This window comes from Nerophis lumbriciformis, linkage group LG37 (genome assembly GCF_033978685.3).
Source record: "Nerophis lumbriciformis linkage group LG37, RoL_Nlum_v2.1, whole genome shotgun sequence".
Lineage (NCBI taxonomy): Eukaryota > Metazoa > Chordata > Actinopteri > Syngnathiformes > Syngnathidae > Nerophis > Nerophis lumbriciformis.
Window position 1 is genome coordinate 10,661,082 of NC_084584.2, and position 16,739 is coordinate 10,677,820.

Consider the following 16,739-nt stretch of genomic DNA (forward strand, 5'->3'; position numbering starts at 1 on the left):
GAATGTGTGTGTGAATGGGTAAATGTGGAAGTAGTGTCAAAGCGCTTTGAGTACCTTGAAGGTAGAAAAGCGCTATACAAGTACAACCCATTTATCATTTATTATTTATATATGGCCATTTGGGATTCCTGTTCCATACGGCATCCCGTGACCATATATGGCCATCTGGCATCTTGCGACCATATATGGCCTACCGGCATCCCGCGACCATATATGGCCATCCACGATCCCTGATCATACATGACCATCTGGGATCCCTGATCATACATGGCCATCCGGGATCCCTGATCATACATGGTCATGCGGGATCCCTGATCATACATGGCCATGCGGGATCCCTGATCATACATGGCCATGCGGGATCCCTGATCATACATGGCCATTCGGGATCCCTGATCATACATGGTCATGCAGGATCCCTGATCATACATGGCCATGCAGGATCCCTGATCCTACATGGTCATGCAGGATCCCTGATCCTACATGGTCATGCAGGATCCCTGATCATATATGGCCATCCGGGATTCCTGATCATACATGGCCATGCAGGATCCCTGATCATACATGGTCATGCAAGATCCCTGATCATACATAGTCATGCAGGATCCCTGATCATATATGGCCATCCAGGATCCCTGATCATACATGGCCATCCGGGATCCCTGATCATACATGGCCATGCAGGATCCCTGATCATACATGGTCATGCAGAATCCCTGATCATACATGGCCATGCAGGATCCCTGATCATACATGGCCATGCAGAATCCCTGATCATACATGGCCATGCAGGATCCCTGATCATACATGGTCATGCAGGATCCCTGATCATACATAGTCATGCAGGATCCCTGATCATATATGTATGTGTGCATGTGAGCGACTACTATTGTACAGCATGTGTATATGCTAGTGACTAATGCTGTGTTGTGTTTTAGGGCATGCATTTTTAAAGTGATAACATTTAAAACAATGACTTGTGGGTATACTGAAATGATCAACTAATTCTTATTTAGAAGGCTTTGTGGGCAGGATGGAGGCGCTCTCAAAAAATGACATTATATCTGTTTTTTTTTTTTTTTTTAAATCAAATTAGATTTGCTAATGGACTAGAAAAGCTATTCAGAAAAACTTCCAATATAAAGTTGTACATCGCGTCATTTAGACCGTGATATGGATTTTGGGTGATATTACCCAGCCCTAGGGTGCAGGTGTGCGGTCTTCCCTGCAGGAGAGTCACATGTGACTGCGGCTATGGCCACAGCCAGAAAAGCCCAAAAGAGCAGTAATGTGTAAAGCTTAATGTTTGTATCATCCGTTTGTAATAATAAAAATGTCTGGACTGAAGTAAAATAATATGAGACTATACAGTAATGACAAATATGTAAGCCATTAGTGCATCCATTACTAACGACGGGGGTCACATGAGGTCACGGTGCAGCCCCCCCGCCCTCGCTGAGCCATGACTCATTAGCGACTATCATGGAGAGCTGCTGTCCACAGCACAGTCAAATTGGAGGACAATTGGCATGAATTATTCATCCCCAGGGATTTATCTCGGACAGCATTAACTGCTGCTCTTCATTTATTCAACACGCTGAGCAGAGAGGGGGACCTCCACCAGGGGGCGCTGACACCCGAACACAACAGCAGCATCGGGCTCACCTTGAGCTTCTTCACGTTGATGCACGGGTCGTTGGAGAAACTTTCCGTATCGGCGATCTGGATGTCGGCCTTCTCCAACTCGCTCGTCAGGTCGTTCCTCACCTGAGACAAGGAGGAGGTAAGTACAGTGCAAGTGTTAGCGTAGCATAGCTTAGTTCAGCAAAGCATCTCCGACGCAAACATTTTCAGATTTTTTATTTAGTGCGTACCATTATTAGTAATGTGAAATAACATGAACAAAAGCGTGTTCCGTTCATGTCAAATCTTGACTGAAAAAATGTCTATATTTTTTGGTTTGTTCAATGAGAATAACATTTGTCATTAAAGTGTTGATTTTTTTTTCAAATCTTTTTTATTTTTTTAATCGTCATACGAATTTTAATCGATAAAAATCTTACATAAATCCAGTCAAAGAAAAATACTGACAAACAATAAAATAAAATAAAATTAATCAATTGATAATATAAACTTATAATTATCAACAAAAACAACTTGGAAACTCGAGTCTTTATTGTCAATAGTTGCAAGTTGTATTTTGTCCACTTTATTAATAACTTATTGTGTATATATATATATATATATATATATATATATATATATATATATATATATATATATATATATATATATATATATATATATGGGGACGGCGTGGCGGTCTTGGGAGAGTGGCCGTGCCAGTAACCTGAGGGTTCCAGGTTCGATCCCCACCTACTTCCAACCTTGTTAGGTCCGTTGTGTCCTTGAGCAAGACACTTCACCCTTGCTCCTGATGGGTGGTGGTTAGGGCCTTGCATGGCAGCTCCAGTGTGTGAATGTGTGTGTGAATGGGTGAATGTGGAAATAGTGTCAAAGCGCTTTGAGTACCTTGAAGGTAGAAAAGCGCTATACAAGTATAACCCATTCACCATTTACACACACACACACACACACACACACACACACACACACACACACACACACACACACACACACACACACACACACACACACACACACACACAAATATATATACACACACATATACACAAAAAAATATATGTATTTACACACACATACTGTACATGAACACATTCAGACATATATAAATACACACATACACATATATATATGTATATATATATATAAAGTTAAAGTTAAAGTACCAATGATTGTCACACACACACTAGGTGTGGCGAAATTATTCTCTGCATTTGACCCATCACCCTTGATCACCCCCTGGGAGGTGAGGGGAGCAGTGGGCAGCAGCGGTGGCCGCGCCCGGGAATCATTTTTGGTGATTTAACCCCCAATTCCAACCCTTGATGCTGAGTGCCAAGCAGGGAGGTAATGGGTCCCATTTTTATAGTCTTTGGTATGACTCGGCCGGGGTTTGAACCCACAACTTACCGATCTCAGGGCGGACACTCTAACCACTAGGCCACTGAGTATATATATATAAATACACATACAGTATATATATATATATATATATATATATATATATATATATATATATATATATATATATATATATATATATATATATATAAACATTCATACATACATACATACATACATACAGTATATACACACAGATATATACCAGGGCTGCAACTAACGATTAATATGATAATCGATTAATCTGTCGACTATTACTTCGATTAATCGATTAATAATCGGATAAAAGAGACAAACTACATTTCTATCCTTTCCAGTTATTTATTGGAAGAAAAAAAACCAGCATACTGGCACCATACTTATTTTGATTATTGTTTCTCAGCTGTTTGTACATGTTGCAGTTTATAAATAAAGGTTTAAAAAAATAAAAATAAAAAATTGCCTCTGCGCATGCGCATAGCATAGATCCAACGAATCGATGACTAAATTAATCACCAACTATTTTTATAATCGATTTTAATCGATTAGTTGTTGCAGCCCTAATATATACTGTATACACACACACATACTGTACATGAACACATATAAATACACACACATATACTGTATATATACACACACACATAAATACACACAAACACACATACATATATATATAATTTTTTTCCCACTGTTATTTGATATTTAATATTTTTTAATGTAATATTTTATATATTAATTTAGCAATAAAACAAAAGAATGAGGGTAAAAGTGTGTTGTTAGTGTAATTAAAGAGCCAGACATTCCTAATCCTGTCTGGCATTAAAGTTGATTAGAAAACATCATCAGAGTCATGTGTGCTAGCCTACTGTAGCTAGCTGACTTGCTCATTAACGGCGGCCATGGATACAACAAGGACTGACTTGCAGGTTTTGGACTGTGCGATGTGTGAATAAGTGCGGCGCATGTCGCCGACTGCTTCTTTAACCGCCGTTGCATAACGGCGAGCTGGCATGGCGACTGGCGGCACAGCAGATCAGTGGGAGAGTGACAGAGGAAGAGGATGACGAATAGAAAAGTGGCGCCAATAGTTGTCAACAACACTGTCAGAGGAATATTCATTATTCACTTGTACAAGTTATACAACGTGCAAAGTTGCACTACAATCTTCACTTCACTCTCACTTCAGAGAGGGGCCAACACATGTAGAATATCATGACAATTAAATACACATCACAACACACCATACAACATGTAGAATAACATGACAACTAAATACACATCACAACACAACATGTAGAATAACATGACAACTAAATACACATCACAACACACCATACAACATGTAGAATAACATGACAACTAAATACACATCACAACACAACATGTAGAATAACATGACAACTAAATACACATCACAACACAACATGTAGAATAACATGACAACTAAATACACATCACAACACACCACACAACATGTAGAATAACATGACAACTAAATACACATCACAACACACCATACATCACAATGCTCGGTGCTGCTGTTTGGTTCAAACTAGTATCATGTCAACCAGGGTTCTAACTAGTATCATGTCAACCAGGGTTCAAACTAGTATATTGTCAACCAGGGTTCAAACCAATATCCTGTCAACCAGGGTTCCAACTAGTATACTGTCAACCAGGGTTCTAACCAGTATATTGTCAACCAGGGTTCTAACTAGTATACTGTCAACCAGGGTTCTAACCAGTATATTGTCAACCAGGGTTCTAACTAGTATACTGTCAACCAGGGTTCTAACTAGTATAATGTCAACCAGGGTTCTAACCAGTATATTGTCAACCAGGGTTCTAACTAGTATACTGTCAACCAGGGTTCAAACTAGTATACTGTCAACCAGGCTTCTAACTAGTATATTGTCAACCAGGTTTCAGACTAGTATATTGTCAACCAGGGTTCTAACCAGTATATTGTCAACCAGGGTTCTAACTAGTATACTGTCAACCAGGGTTCAAACTAGTATACTGTCAACCAGGCTTCTAACTAGTATATTGTCAACCAGGTTTCAGACTAGTATATTGTCAACCAGGGTTCTAACCAGTATATTGTCAACCAGGGTTCTAACTAGTATACTGTCAACCAGGGTTCAAACTAGTATATTGTCAACCAGGTTTCAGACTAGTATATTGTCAACCAGGGTTCTAACTAGTATATTGTCAACCAGGGTTCAAACTAGTATACTGTCAACCAGGGTTCAAACTAGTATATTGTCAACCAGGTTTCAGACTAGTATATTGTCAACCAGGGTTCTAACTAGTATATTGTCAACCAGGGTTCTAACTAGTATATTGTCAACCAGGGTTCAAACCAGTATATTGTCAACCAGGGTTCTAACTAAGATATTTTCAAGCAGGGCTAACTAGTATATTGTCAACTAGGGTTCAAACTAGTATATTGTCCAGCAGGTCTGTGCAAACAAGTGAGTCAAAAGGTGATGCAACAAGTCCAGGTGTGAGCAATGGTAGCAGCATAATTCATTCCTCATTCAGTCAACATGCAACTCTGCATCTTTTATGTAACTATTTTTGATTTTCTGTGCTGATAATACAACAGTTGCTTTTTAACCCAAAACATATAGTTCATGTTCAAATATCACCATTATTGTTCTAATTCCCTTTTCTTTTTGACAAATGGTATAAACACAGATCCAGTGAGTTATTAACTTGCAATCCTCAACAGGAACAAGTAGTTGGTTTTGCAGAAAGACTTACACAATGTGTGAGCTGCTGTTTGGGTGGGGACAAAAGTTGTATGTGTGAAGGCAGATTTCATTATTATTTCATTATCATTCTTTGCCTTTGTCCAGCTGCTTTCTAGCTCCAAGACCCTAAAAGTGAAAGTCAAAAAGGGTCTTCTGTGCAAATAATGATGGCTGCATATTTGTACACGAGGATTAGAAGACAATCTGCTAGCAGCCTGACTGAATCGGGCCTTGGGTCCTAAGCCGCTTTCAGGAGGGGAGCGATAAAAGGATTCTTCTACAACCTCGCATGGCGACACACGCACACACACACAAACTGCACGCACGCACGCACGCACGCACGCACGCACGCACGCACGCAAACATTTGTGCAACATTATGACAAAAGTTGGAATTTTACTCAAAAACAATCGCAGTTTTACAAGAAAAGCTTAAAATGTTGGCAATTTTATGCAAAGAGTCGTCATTTTACTCGACAAAAGTCACAATTTTATAAGAAAACTTTAAAATGTTGGCAAAATTATGACAAAAGTCAACTGGTCACCTGGCAGGTTTTTTCGGGGATAAATAGGGAAGTCCTTCTTTAGCTGCTCTCTTGTTTGATCATATAGTGCTGTCAATGTTTACTTTTTGTATGCACATTAAATCAACAAAAAATCCTGACTTTGGAGCAATGTTCACGGACTCTAGTATTTGGCTCTCTATTAGATGCAATGGTTTCGGTCCTAGCTTGTTCACCGGTTCTCATATGGAAGCTACATTTCCTTGTTGATGTCTCAAGAAGGGTAGCAACGCGCACACGCACACACACACGCACACACACACACACACACACACACACACACACACACACACACACACACTTGTTGCCTTCTTGAGACCTCTGAAAAATACCTCTAGTATTATAATAAAAGTCGTAATTTTACTCAACGCAAGTCAAAATGTTACAAGAAAAGCTGAACATTTGTGCAACATTATGATAAAAGTTGGAATTTTACTCAATAAGTCGCAATTTTACAAGAAAAACTTAAAATTTTGGCAATTTTATGAAAAGAGTCGTAATTTTACTCGACAAAAGTCACAATTTTATAAGAAAACTTTAAAATGTTGGCAAAATTATGACAAAAGTCAGCTGTTCACCTGGCAGGTTTTTTCGGGGATGAATAGGGAAGTCCTTTTTTAGCTGCTGTCTTGTTTTATCATATATTGCTGTCGATGTTTACTTTTGTATGCACATGAAATCAACAAAAATCCTGACTTTGGAGCAATGTTCACGGACTCTAGTATTTGGCTCTCTATTAGATGCAATGGTTTCGGTCCTAGCTTGTTCACCGGTCCTCATATGGAAGCTACTTTTCCTTGTTGATGTCTCAAGAAGGGTAGCAACGCGCACACGCTCACACACACACGCACACACACACACACACACACACACACACACACACACACACACACACACACACACACACACACACACACACACACACACTTGTTACCTTCTTGGGACCTCCGAAAAATGCCTACCTCTAGTATTATAATAAAAGTCGTAATTTTACTCAACGCAAGTCAAAATGTTACAAGAAAAACTGAACATTTGTGCAACATTATGACAAAAGTTGGAATTTTACTCAAAAACAGTCGCAGTTTTACAATAAAAGCTTAAAATGTTGGCAATTTTATGAAAAGAGTCGTCATTTTACTCGACAAAAGTCACAATTTTATAAGAAAACTTTAAAATGTTGGCAAAATTATGACAAAAGTCAGCTGTTCACCTGGCAGGTTTTTTCGGGGATGAATAGGGAAGTCCTTCTTTAGCTGCTGTCTTGTTTGATCATATATTGCTGTCGATGTTTACTTTTGTATGCACATGAAATCAACAAAAATCCTGACTTTGGAGCAATGTTCACAGACTCTAGTATTTGGCTCTCTATTAGATGCAATGGTTTCGGTCCTAGCTTGTTCACCGGTCCTCATATGGAAGCTACTTTTCCTTGTTGATGTCTCAAGAAGGGTAGCAACGCGCTCACACACACACACACACACACACACACACACACACACACACACACACACACACACACACACACACACACTTGTTACCTTCTTGGGACCTCCGAAAAATGCCTACCTCTAGTATTATAATAAAAGTCGTAATTTTACTCAACGCAAGTCAAAATGTTACAAGAAAAACTGAACATTTGTGCAACATTATGACAAAAGTTGGAATTTTACTCAATAAGTCGCAATTTTATGAAAAGAGTCGTAATTTTACTCGACAAAAGTCAGAATTTTATGAGAATATTTTAAAATGTTGGCAAAATTATGACAAAAGTCAGCTGTTCACCTGGCAGGTTTTTTCGGGGATAAATAGGGAAGTCCTTCTTTAGCTGCTCTCTTGTTTGATCATATATTGCTGTCAATGTTTACTTTTTGTATGCACATTAAATCAACAAAAAATCGTGACTTTGGAGCAATGTTCACGGACTGTAGTATTTGGCTCTCTATTAGATGCAATGGTTTCGGTCCTCACATGGAAGCTACTTTTCCTTGTTGATGTCTCAAGAAGGGTAGACACACACACACACACACACACACACACACACACACACACACACACACACACACACACACACACACACACACACACACACACACACACACACACACACACACACACACACACACACACACACACACACACACACACACACACACACACACACACACACACACACACACACACACACACACACACACACACACACACACACACACACACACACACACACACACACACACACACACACACACACACACACACACACACACACACACACACACACACACACACACACACACACACACACACACACACACACACACACACACACACACACACACACACACACACACACACACACACACACACACACACACACACACACACACACACACACACACACACACACACACACACACACACACACACACACACACACACACACACACACACACACACACACACACACACACACACACACACACACACACACACACACACACACACACACACACACACACACACACACACACACACACACACACACACACACACACACACACACACACACACACACACACACACACACACACACACACACACACACACACACACACACACACACACACACACACACACACACACACACACACACACACACACACACACACACACACACACACACACACACACACACACACACACACACACACACACAGTGCCATCCTCTAACTCCTCTTTCCCACACTTCCCAGCCAAGATGTGCTGTGTGCCATGTTACTACTTCTGTCTGCTGCCAACACTCCAAGAAGGAGAAGGTGTGGTACGGTGATGTGGGGCTTGTGAGAGGGAAACCTAACTACCGTACTTGTAGCTGTGACTTGATGGCGGAGAAGAACATCATAATACTGTACATACAAACACTCTCTTCTGACATTACAGCTCCTGATCCTGCTAATGCTAGTCAATTGTTAGCATGCTAGTTTTGCAGGTGTATACCTCAGAGTCAAATCATTTGCTCACTGTTGGCCATGTTAGCTCGCCAACATTAGCATGCTAGCTTTACAACTAATTTCATAGGTATACACCCTGGACTATTTTGCTACTTGACACATAATCACTGTTAATAATTTATTATGCTAACACTACCATGCTAGCTTTCCAACTAATTTCACAGGTATACACCCTGGACTATTTTGCTACTTGACACATGCTCACTGTTAATAATTTAATATGCTAACATTAGCATGCTAGCTTTCCAACTAATTTCATAGGTATACACCCTGGACTATTTTGCTACTTGACACAGAATCACTGCTAAAAATGTATTATGCTAACATTAGCATGCTAACTTTCCAACTAATTTCATAGGTATACACCCTGGACTATTTTGCTACTTGACACATGCTCACTGTTAATAATTTAATATGCTAACGTTAGAATGTTAGCTTTCCAACTAATTTCACAGGTATACACCCAGGACTATTTTGCTACTTGACACATGCTCACTGTTAATTTAATATGCTAACATTAGCATGCTAGTTTTACAACTAATTTCACAAATATAAACCCTGGACTATTTTGTTACTGGACACAATCACTGTTAATAATTTATTATGCGAACATTAGCATTCTAGCTTTCCAACTAATTTCACAGGTATACACCCTGGACTATTTTGCTACTTGACGCATGCTCCTTGTTATGAATTTAGTATACTAACGTTAGCATGCTAGCTTTCCAGCTAATTTCACAGATATACACTATTTTGCTACTTGACACATGGTCACTGTTAATAATTTAATATGCTAACATTAGCATGCTAGCTTTCCAACTAGTTTCATAGGTATACACCCTGGACTATTTTGCTACTTGACACATGCTCCCTGTTAATAATTTAATATGCTAACACTAACATGCTAGCTTTCCAACTAATTTCACAGATATACACTATTTTGCTACTTGACACATGCTCACTGTTAATAATTTAATATGCTAACGTTAGCATGCTAGCTTTCCAACTAATTTCACAGATATACACTATTTTGCTACTTGACACATGCTCACTGTTAATAATTTAATATGCTAGCGTTAGCATGCTAGCTTTCCAACTAATTTCACAGGTATACACCCTGGACTATTTTGCGACTTGACGCATGCTCCTTGTTATGAATTTAGTATACTAACATTAGCATGCTAGCTTTCCAGCTAATTTCACAGGGATATACTATTTTGCTACATGACACATGCTCACTGTTAATAATGTAGTACGCTAACATTAACATGCTAGCTCTCAACCTAATTTTGCAGGTACAGTACAAAGCCAAATATTTTGCTACTTGAGTAATGCTCACTGTTAACATGTTACTAAATTAAAATGTTGTTAGCATGCTGGCTTCCCAGGTATACACTTCAGAGGTAAATATTTTATTACTTGAAGCAAGCTCACTGTTAGCAATTCGGAATGCTAAGTTTAGCGTGCTAGCTTTCTAGCTAATGTTGCAGATCTACACCTCAAAGTATGTTTCCACTGCACACATGATCACTGGTAGCAATTGAGTATGATAGTATTAGTATGATAGTCCTCATGTGTCCAGGGACATATTTCCTAAGTTTATAAACATAATATGAATTTTAAAAAAGGAATAAAGATTATATGAGGATAAATAATATCGATGTAATCATAATAGTATCGACTAGATACGCTCCTGTACTTGGTATCATTACAGTGGATGTCAGGTGTAGATCCACCCATGGTGTTTGTTTACATTGTGACGCCAGTGAGCTATTGTATCCTCCTACGGTGTGTAGTGGAGCATGTTTAGCTATTCCTCGTCCTGCAGTGATAATGATACGTGTAAGAAACTTACATTATTTGTTGCCATGGAGGCGAGGATTAGTGATTTAGAAGTAGCTAAAACACTGCCGACTGCGGATGTTAGCTTCTAACTTGTGTGGAGAATGCATATATGTTTAAGAGTTCTTTCTATATTCATAGTCATTTTTAAATCATTTGTACTCTTTCCATTTTTTTAGGAATATGTCTGCAAGTAAACTGTGTGTATCTTGAAGGCTTGCAATGTAGGAGTTGGAGTACTCCCTTATATCTTATCTGTAGTAGAACAATGAGCCTGTATTCCTTTCTGGACAGGGTGGGGGTTGTTTGCGTATTCAAGAAGTTGTCTCTTCCTGTTTGAATCCCGAGATGACGGTATGCCTGTATTGATGTCGGCTGGTCTCCTGAAGCTTCAGTAAAACATGATAATATTCCTATTCTGTCTTGATGGTCCTTACTCTGCAAATATGTGATCTGAAAGAACTTGGGATTAACCAGTGACTTTAATTCCCTGAGAGGTAGACTGGTCAGACGCAACACTTGCTAGCCATGTTTATTATTATTATTTTCTTTGGTCAGTAGTCAACAAAATAAACAAACAGTTTTACATAAACAAACAGTTGTACATTCATAAATTGAAAATGTTGTCTTAAAGCACCTCTTCCTGAGGGCGTTTCAGTGTTATAACTTCACCTTTATCGTCAGTTTTTAAGCCAAAATGCGTCCGTTCTCTTTTTTCTTTCTCCAAACTGTGTCTGCTTGTAAGTACTCTGTGTGTGTGTGCGCTGCCCAACATGCTCCTCTGCTCGTAAAACCAGCTATGTCTCACCACGTGACGACACGCCCGGGAACTGGTACTTTTCAAACAGAGTATAGTAGCGTTTTAGTAGAGCGATACCATACAACCCTAGTACAGTACAAAATATGACCAACATCTTTCATAACAAGCTAATTGCTTTTCAAACTGCAGCTGATGACTTGCAGCCCTACTTTGTGCAGAAGATGAATAAAAAAAGATGTCTGGCCATTAACTGGCTGCTATTCAGGAAGGGTAAATGTCTTTGTGCAGTTACGTGGGAGGAAACAAATTAGAAAGCGCTTGAATGGAAATGACTGCCGCCTACTCACAACATATCGGCATCCACCCAGAAAGTTCTACTTTGGTACTACGCTTACAATCTTTGTGCTAGCATTATTTGATGCTGCTAGCGCTAAAAACAAGCAAAACTGTGCCATTTAACTATGGTATGCCAGGTGTGGTGCTACCAAATATGTACAATGAAATAACTTGTAACGTGACACATGTTAACTGTTAGAATGCTAACATCTAAGTGCTAACTTGGCTAATTTTACACTTTTTTTTTTTATTTAATTCCGCAGCCATACACATTAGTCATATAACTTAGGTATGTGAAACATGCTAACCGTTAGCATGCTAACATTAAAGTGCTGGCTTTTTCATTTAGCAACCATTAGAGTTATATAACTTGGTATGTGACACTTGTTAACTGTTAGTGTGCTAACTTTAGCATGCTAACATCAAAGTGCTAAAATTTGAGCTAACTTTACCTTTTTTTCCTCTGACAGCCATACACCTTACAGTCATATAACTTGGTATGTGACATATGCTCACCGTTAGCATGTTTACGTTAGCATGCTAACATTAAAGTGCTGGCTTTTTCAGCTAATTTAGCAACCATTAGTGTTATATAAATTGTTAACTGATAGCATGCTAACTTTAGCATGCGAGTAGGCTAACATCAAAGTGCTAACATTTTAGCTAACTTTACCTTTTTTTCCCTCTAATTACACAGCCATACACCTTAGTCATATAACTTGGTATGTGACACATGCTAACCGTTAGCATGTTTACATTAGCATGCTAACATTAAAGTGCTAGCTTTTTGAGCTAATTTTGCAACCGTTTAACCTAGTCATTTAACTTGGTATGTGGCACTTGTTAACTGTTAGCGTGCTAACTTTAGCATGCGAGCAGGCTAACATCAAAGTGCTAAAATTTGAGCTAAGTTTACTTTTTTTCCTTTAAGTACACAGCCATACACCTTACAGTCATATAACTTGGTATGTGACACATGCTCACCGTTAGCATGTTTACATTAGCATACTAACATTAAAGTGCTGGCTTTTTCAGCTAATTTTGCAACCATTAGGGTTATATAACTTGGTATGTGACACTTGTTAACTGTTAGCATGCTAACAGTAGCATGCGAGCAGGCTAACATCAAAGTGCTAAAAATTTAGCTAACTTTACCTTTTTTTCCTCTAATTACACAGCCATACACCTTAGTCATATAACTTGGTATGTGAAACATGCTAACCGCTAGCATACTAGCAAGCTAACTTTTTCAGTTAAGTTTACACTTTGTTCTCTATTTCCGCAGTCGTACACCTTACAGCCATGTTACTTGAAATGTGAAACATGCTAACTGCTAGCATGGCGTCATTAGCACACATGCTAAATGTTAGCATTTTTATGTAAGCATGCTAACATTTTAAGCTAGCTCTGTAGCTCTTTTTGTACAGTTACACCTAAAACTCACAGATTCTGACACTCGGCACCATCTTAAAAGCACGCCGGCTTCCGGCAACTCAGGGCACAGATAGCAGTTTAACTCAAACTTCCACGGAGGGCCACAGACCGACAAAGGAAAGAATGCGGGAGCCATTTTGGTAGGTTTTTACCTTTGAAACCAGTACAAAATATATTATTTTCAAAGAACTAGAAAATGCAATTTTGGTTGAAATTTGGTGTGAACGCTGAAGAGCCAAAGCCAAACTGAAATGATAACAGTTAGCACGCTGGCCAGGTAGCATCCAGTAACTAAAAATATGAGAAAAATGAACTAAAAGAAAGCTACTATGCGAACAATAGCATGCACACATTTAGCATTAGTGAAATATCAAAATATATGACCTTGAGGTGTAAACCTGTTAAGTTAACTAAAGAAAAAAAATACCGTGCTACTTTAAGCATGCTAAAATGCTAACAGTAACATGTGCTAAGTACCAAAATATATTAGTCTGAGGTATGTACTTGAAAAATGTGTTTAAAATGCTACGATGCTAACTCTAGCATGCATCAAATACCAAAATAATTAAGGTGTATACTGACAAAATTAGCTAAAAAAGTTTTTTGTATGCTAACAGGTATCATCTGTCAAGTAACAAAATATGAGCAAAATGAGCTAAAAAGAAGCTACCAGGCAATTAGTACAATGCGAACAATAGCATGCGCATAGTTAGCATTAGTGAAATATCAAAATATATGACCTTGGTGTAAACCTGTTAAATTAGCTAAAGAAAAAAAAACTACTGTGCTACTTTTAACATGTTAAAATGCTAACAGTAACATGTGTTAGTCTTTGAAAAATGTGTTTAAAATGCTACGATGCTAACTCTAGCATGCATCAAATACCAAAATATGACTAAGGTGTATACCAACAAAACGAGTTTAAAAAAAGCTACTATGCTAATAGTACTATGCGAACAATAGCATGCGCATAGTTAGCATTAGTGAAATATCAAAATATATGACCTTAAGGTGTAAACCTGTTAAGTTAGCTAAAGAAAAAAAACTACCGTGCTACTTTTAGCATGTTAAAATGTTAACAGTGCTAAGTACCAAAATATATTAGTCTGAGGTGTGTACTTGAAAAATGTGTTTAAAATGCTACAATGCTAACTCTGGCATGCATCAAATACCAAAATAATTAAGGTGTATACTGACAAAATGAGCTAAAAAGATTTTTGCATGCTAACGTTGGCATGCTAAACTGAACGTGTTGAGTCTGTCTTCGTAGGAATAAACCCTCCTCTTTATTTGACAAAGTGCTGCTTCTGGAAGTAAACAAGAGGACACGTACCTCAGAGAAGCGCTGCACGTCCTGAGTGAGCGTCCCCACGCGGCTCCAGTTGTAGTAGTTGAGGAACTTGACCACCGCCGGGTTGACGGCGTTGTCCGACGGCACCGTGCGAAAGAAGTTGGGGTACTTTTTCCTGTCCGCCAAGACGGGCGTGGTCGCCGCGAAGGACAGCTGGAAGGACAAAAGACAGAAAACCAGAGTTGAGTCCTGCTGGACCTTAGTCTTACTTTAGACTCACTCCAGTTGCTATTATATTGTGTTTACATAACATGTGTGGCGCCCATATTGGTGTCGTTGAAAAAGCTTTGTAAGACATGCTAGCATATGTGGTTTACAAATACATGTATGCTAGCAGGTATTACATATGTATTACATGTATGCTAGCAGGTATTACATATGTATTACATGTATGCTAACATGTGTTACATATGTATTACACGTATGCTATCAGATCTTATATATGTATTAAATAAAGTGTATGCTAGCGCGACTTAGATATGTATTACACGTATGCTAGCGCGTCTTACATATGTATTACATACAGTAAAGGCTAACATGTCTTATATATGTGTTACATATAGTGTATGCTAGCATGTCTTATATGTTTCACACGTATGTCAGCATGTCTTATATATGTATTACACATATGCTAGCATGTCTTTCATATATATTACACGTTAGCGAGTGCGTCTTACGTATGTATTACATGTATGCTAGCACGTCTTACATATGTATTACACGTAAGCTAGCGTGTCTTACATATGTATTACATATATGCTAGCACGTCTTACATATATATTAGACGTATGAGAGCACATCTTACATACATATTACACGTACGCGAGCACATCTTACATACGTATTACACATATGCGAGCACATCTTACATACGTATTACACGTATGCTAGCACGTCTTACATACGTATTACACGTATGCTAGCACGTCTTACATATGTATTACACGTAAGCTAGCGTGTCTTACATATGTATTACATGTATGCTAGCATGTCTTACATAAATATTAGACGCATGAGAGCACATCTTACATACGTATTACACATACCCGAGCACATCTTACATACGTATTACACGTATGCGAGCACATCTTACATATATATTACACGTATGCGAGCACATCTTACATACGTATTACATGTATGCGAGCACATCTTACATACGTATTACACGTATGCAAGCACATCTTACATACGTATTACACGTATGCGAGCACATCTTACATACGTATTACACGTATACAAGCACATTTTACATACGTATTACACGTATGTGAGCACATCTTACATACGTATTACACGTATGCGAGCACATCTTACATACGTATTACATGTATGCGAGCACATCTTACATACATATTACACGTATGTGAGCGCATCTTACATACGTATTACATGTATGCTAGCACGTCTTACATATATATTACACATATGCGAGCAAATCTTACATACGTATTACACATATGCAAGCACATCTTACATATGTATTACACGTATGCAAGCACATCTTACATACATATTACACGTATGCGAGCACATCTTACATACGTATTACACGTATGCGAGCACATCTTACATACGTATTACACGTATGCGAGCACATCTTACATACGTATTACATGCATGCTAGCACGTCTTACATATATATTACATGTACGCGAGC

The 16,739-nt window shown here is 38.6% G+C and overlaps 1 protein-coding gene across 4 annotated transcripts in view; it reads right to left on the minus strand.

Annotated features, from left to right (window-relative positions):
• The window catches only part of gabbr2 (gamma-aminobutyric acid (GABA) B receptor, 2), a 381,082-nt gene that overhangs the window by 161,463 nt on the left and 202,880 nt on the right, over nt 1–16,739 (minus strand). For all 4 annotated transcript variants that reach the window (XM_061931201.1, XM_061931198.1, XM_061931199.1 and 1 more), the window contains 2 exons: nt 15,062–15,232; nt 1,666–1,767 (listed from right to left, as the gene is read on the minus strand). In XM_061931201.1, coding sequence (XP_061787185.1) covers nt 1,666–1,767; nt 15,062–15,232 — 273 coding nt within the window. The remainder of the gene's footprint in view (nt 1–1,665; nt 1,768–15,061; nt 15,233–16,739) is intronic.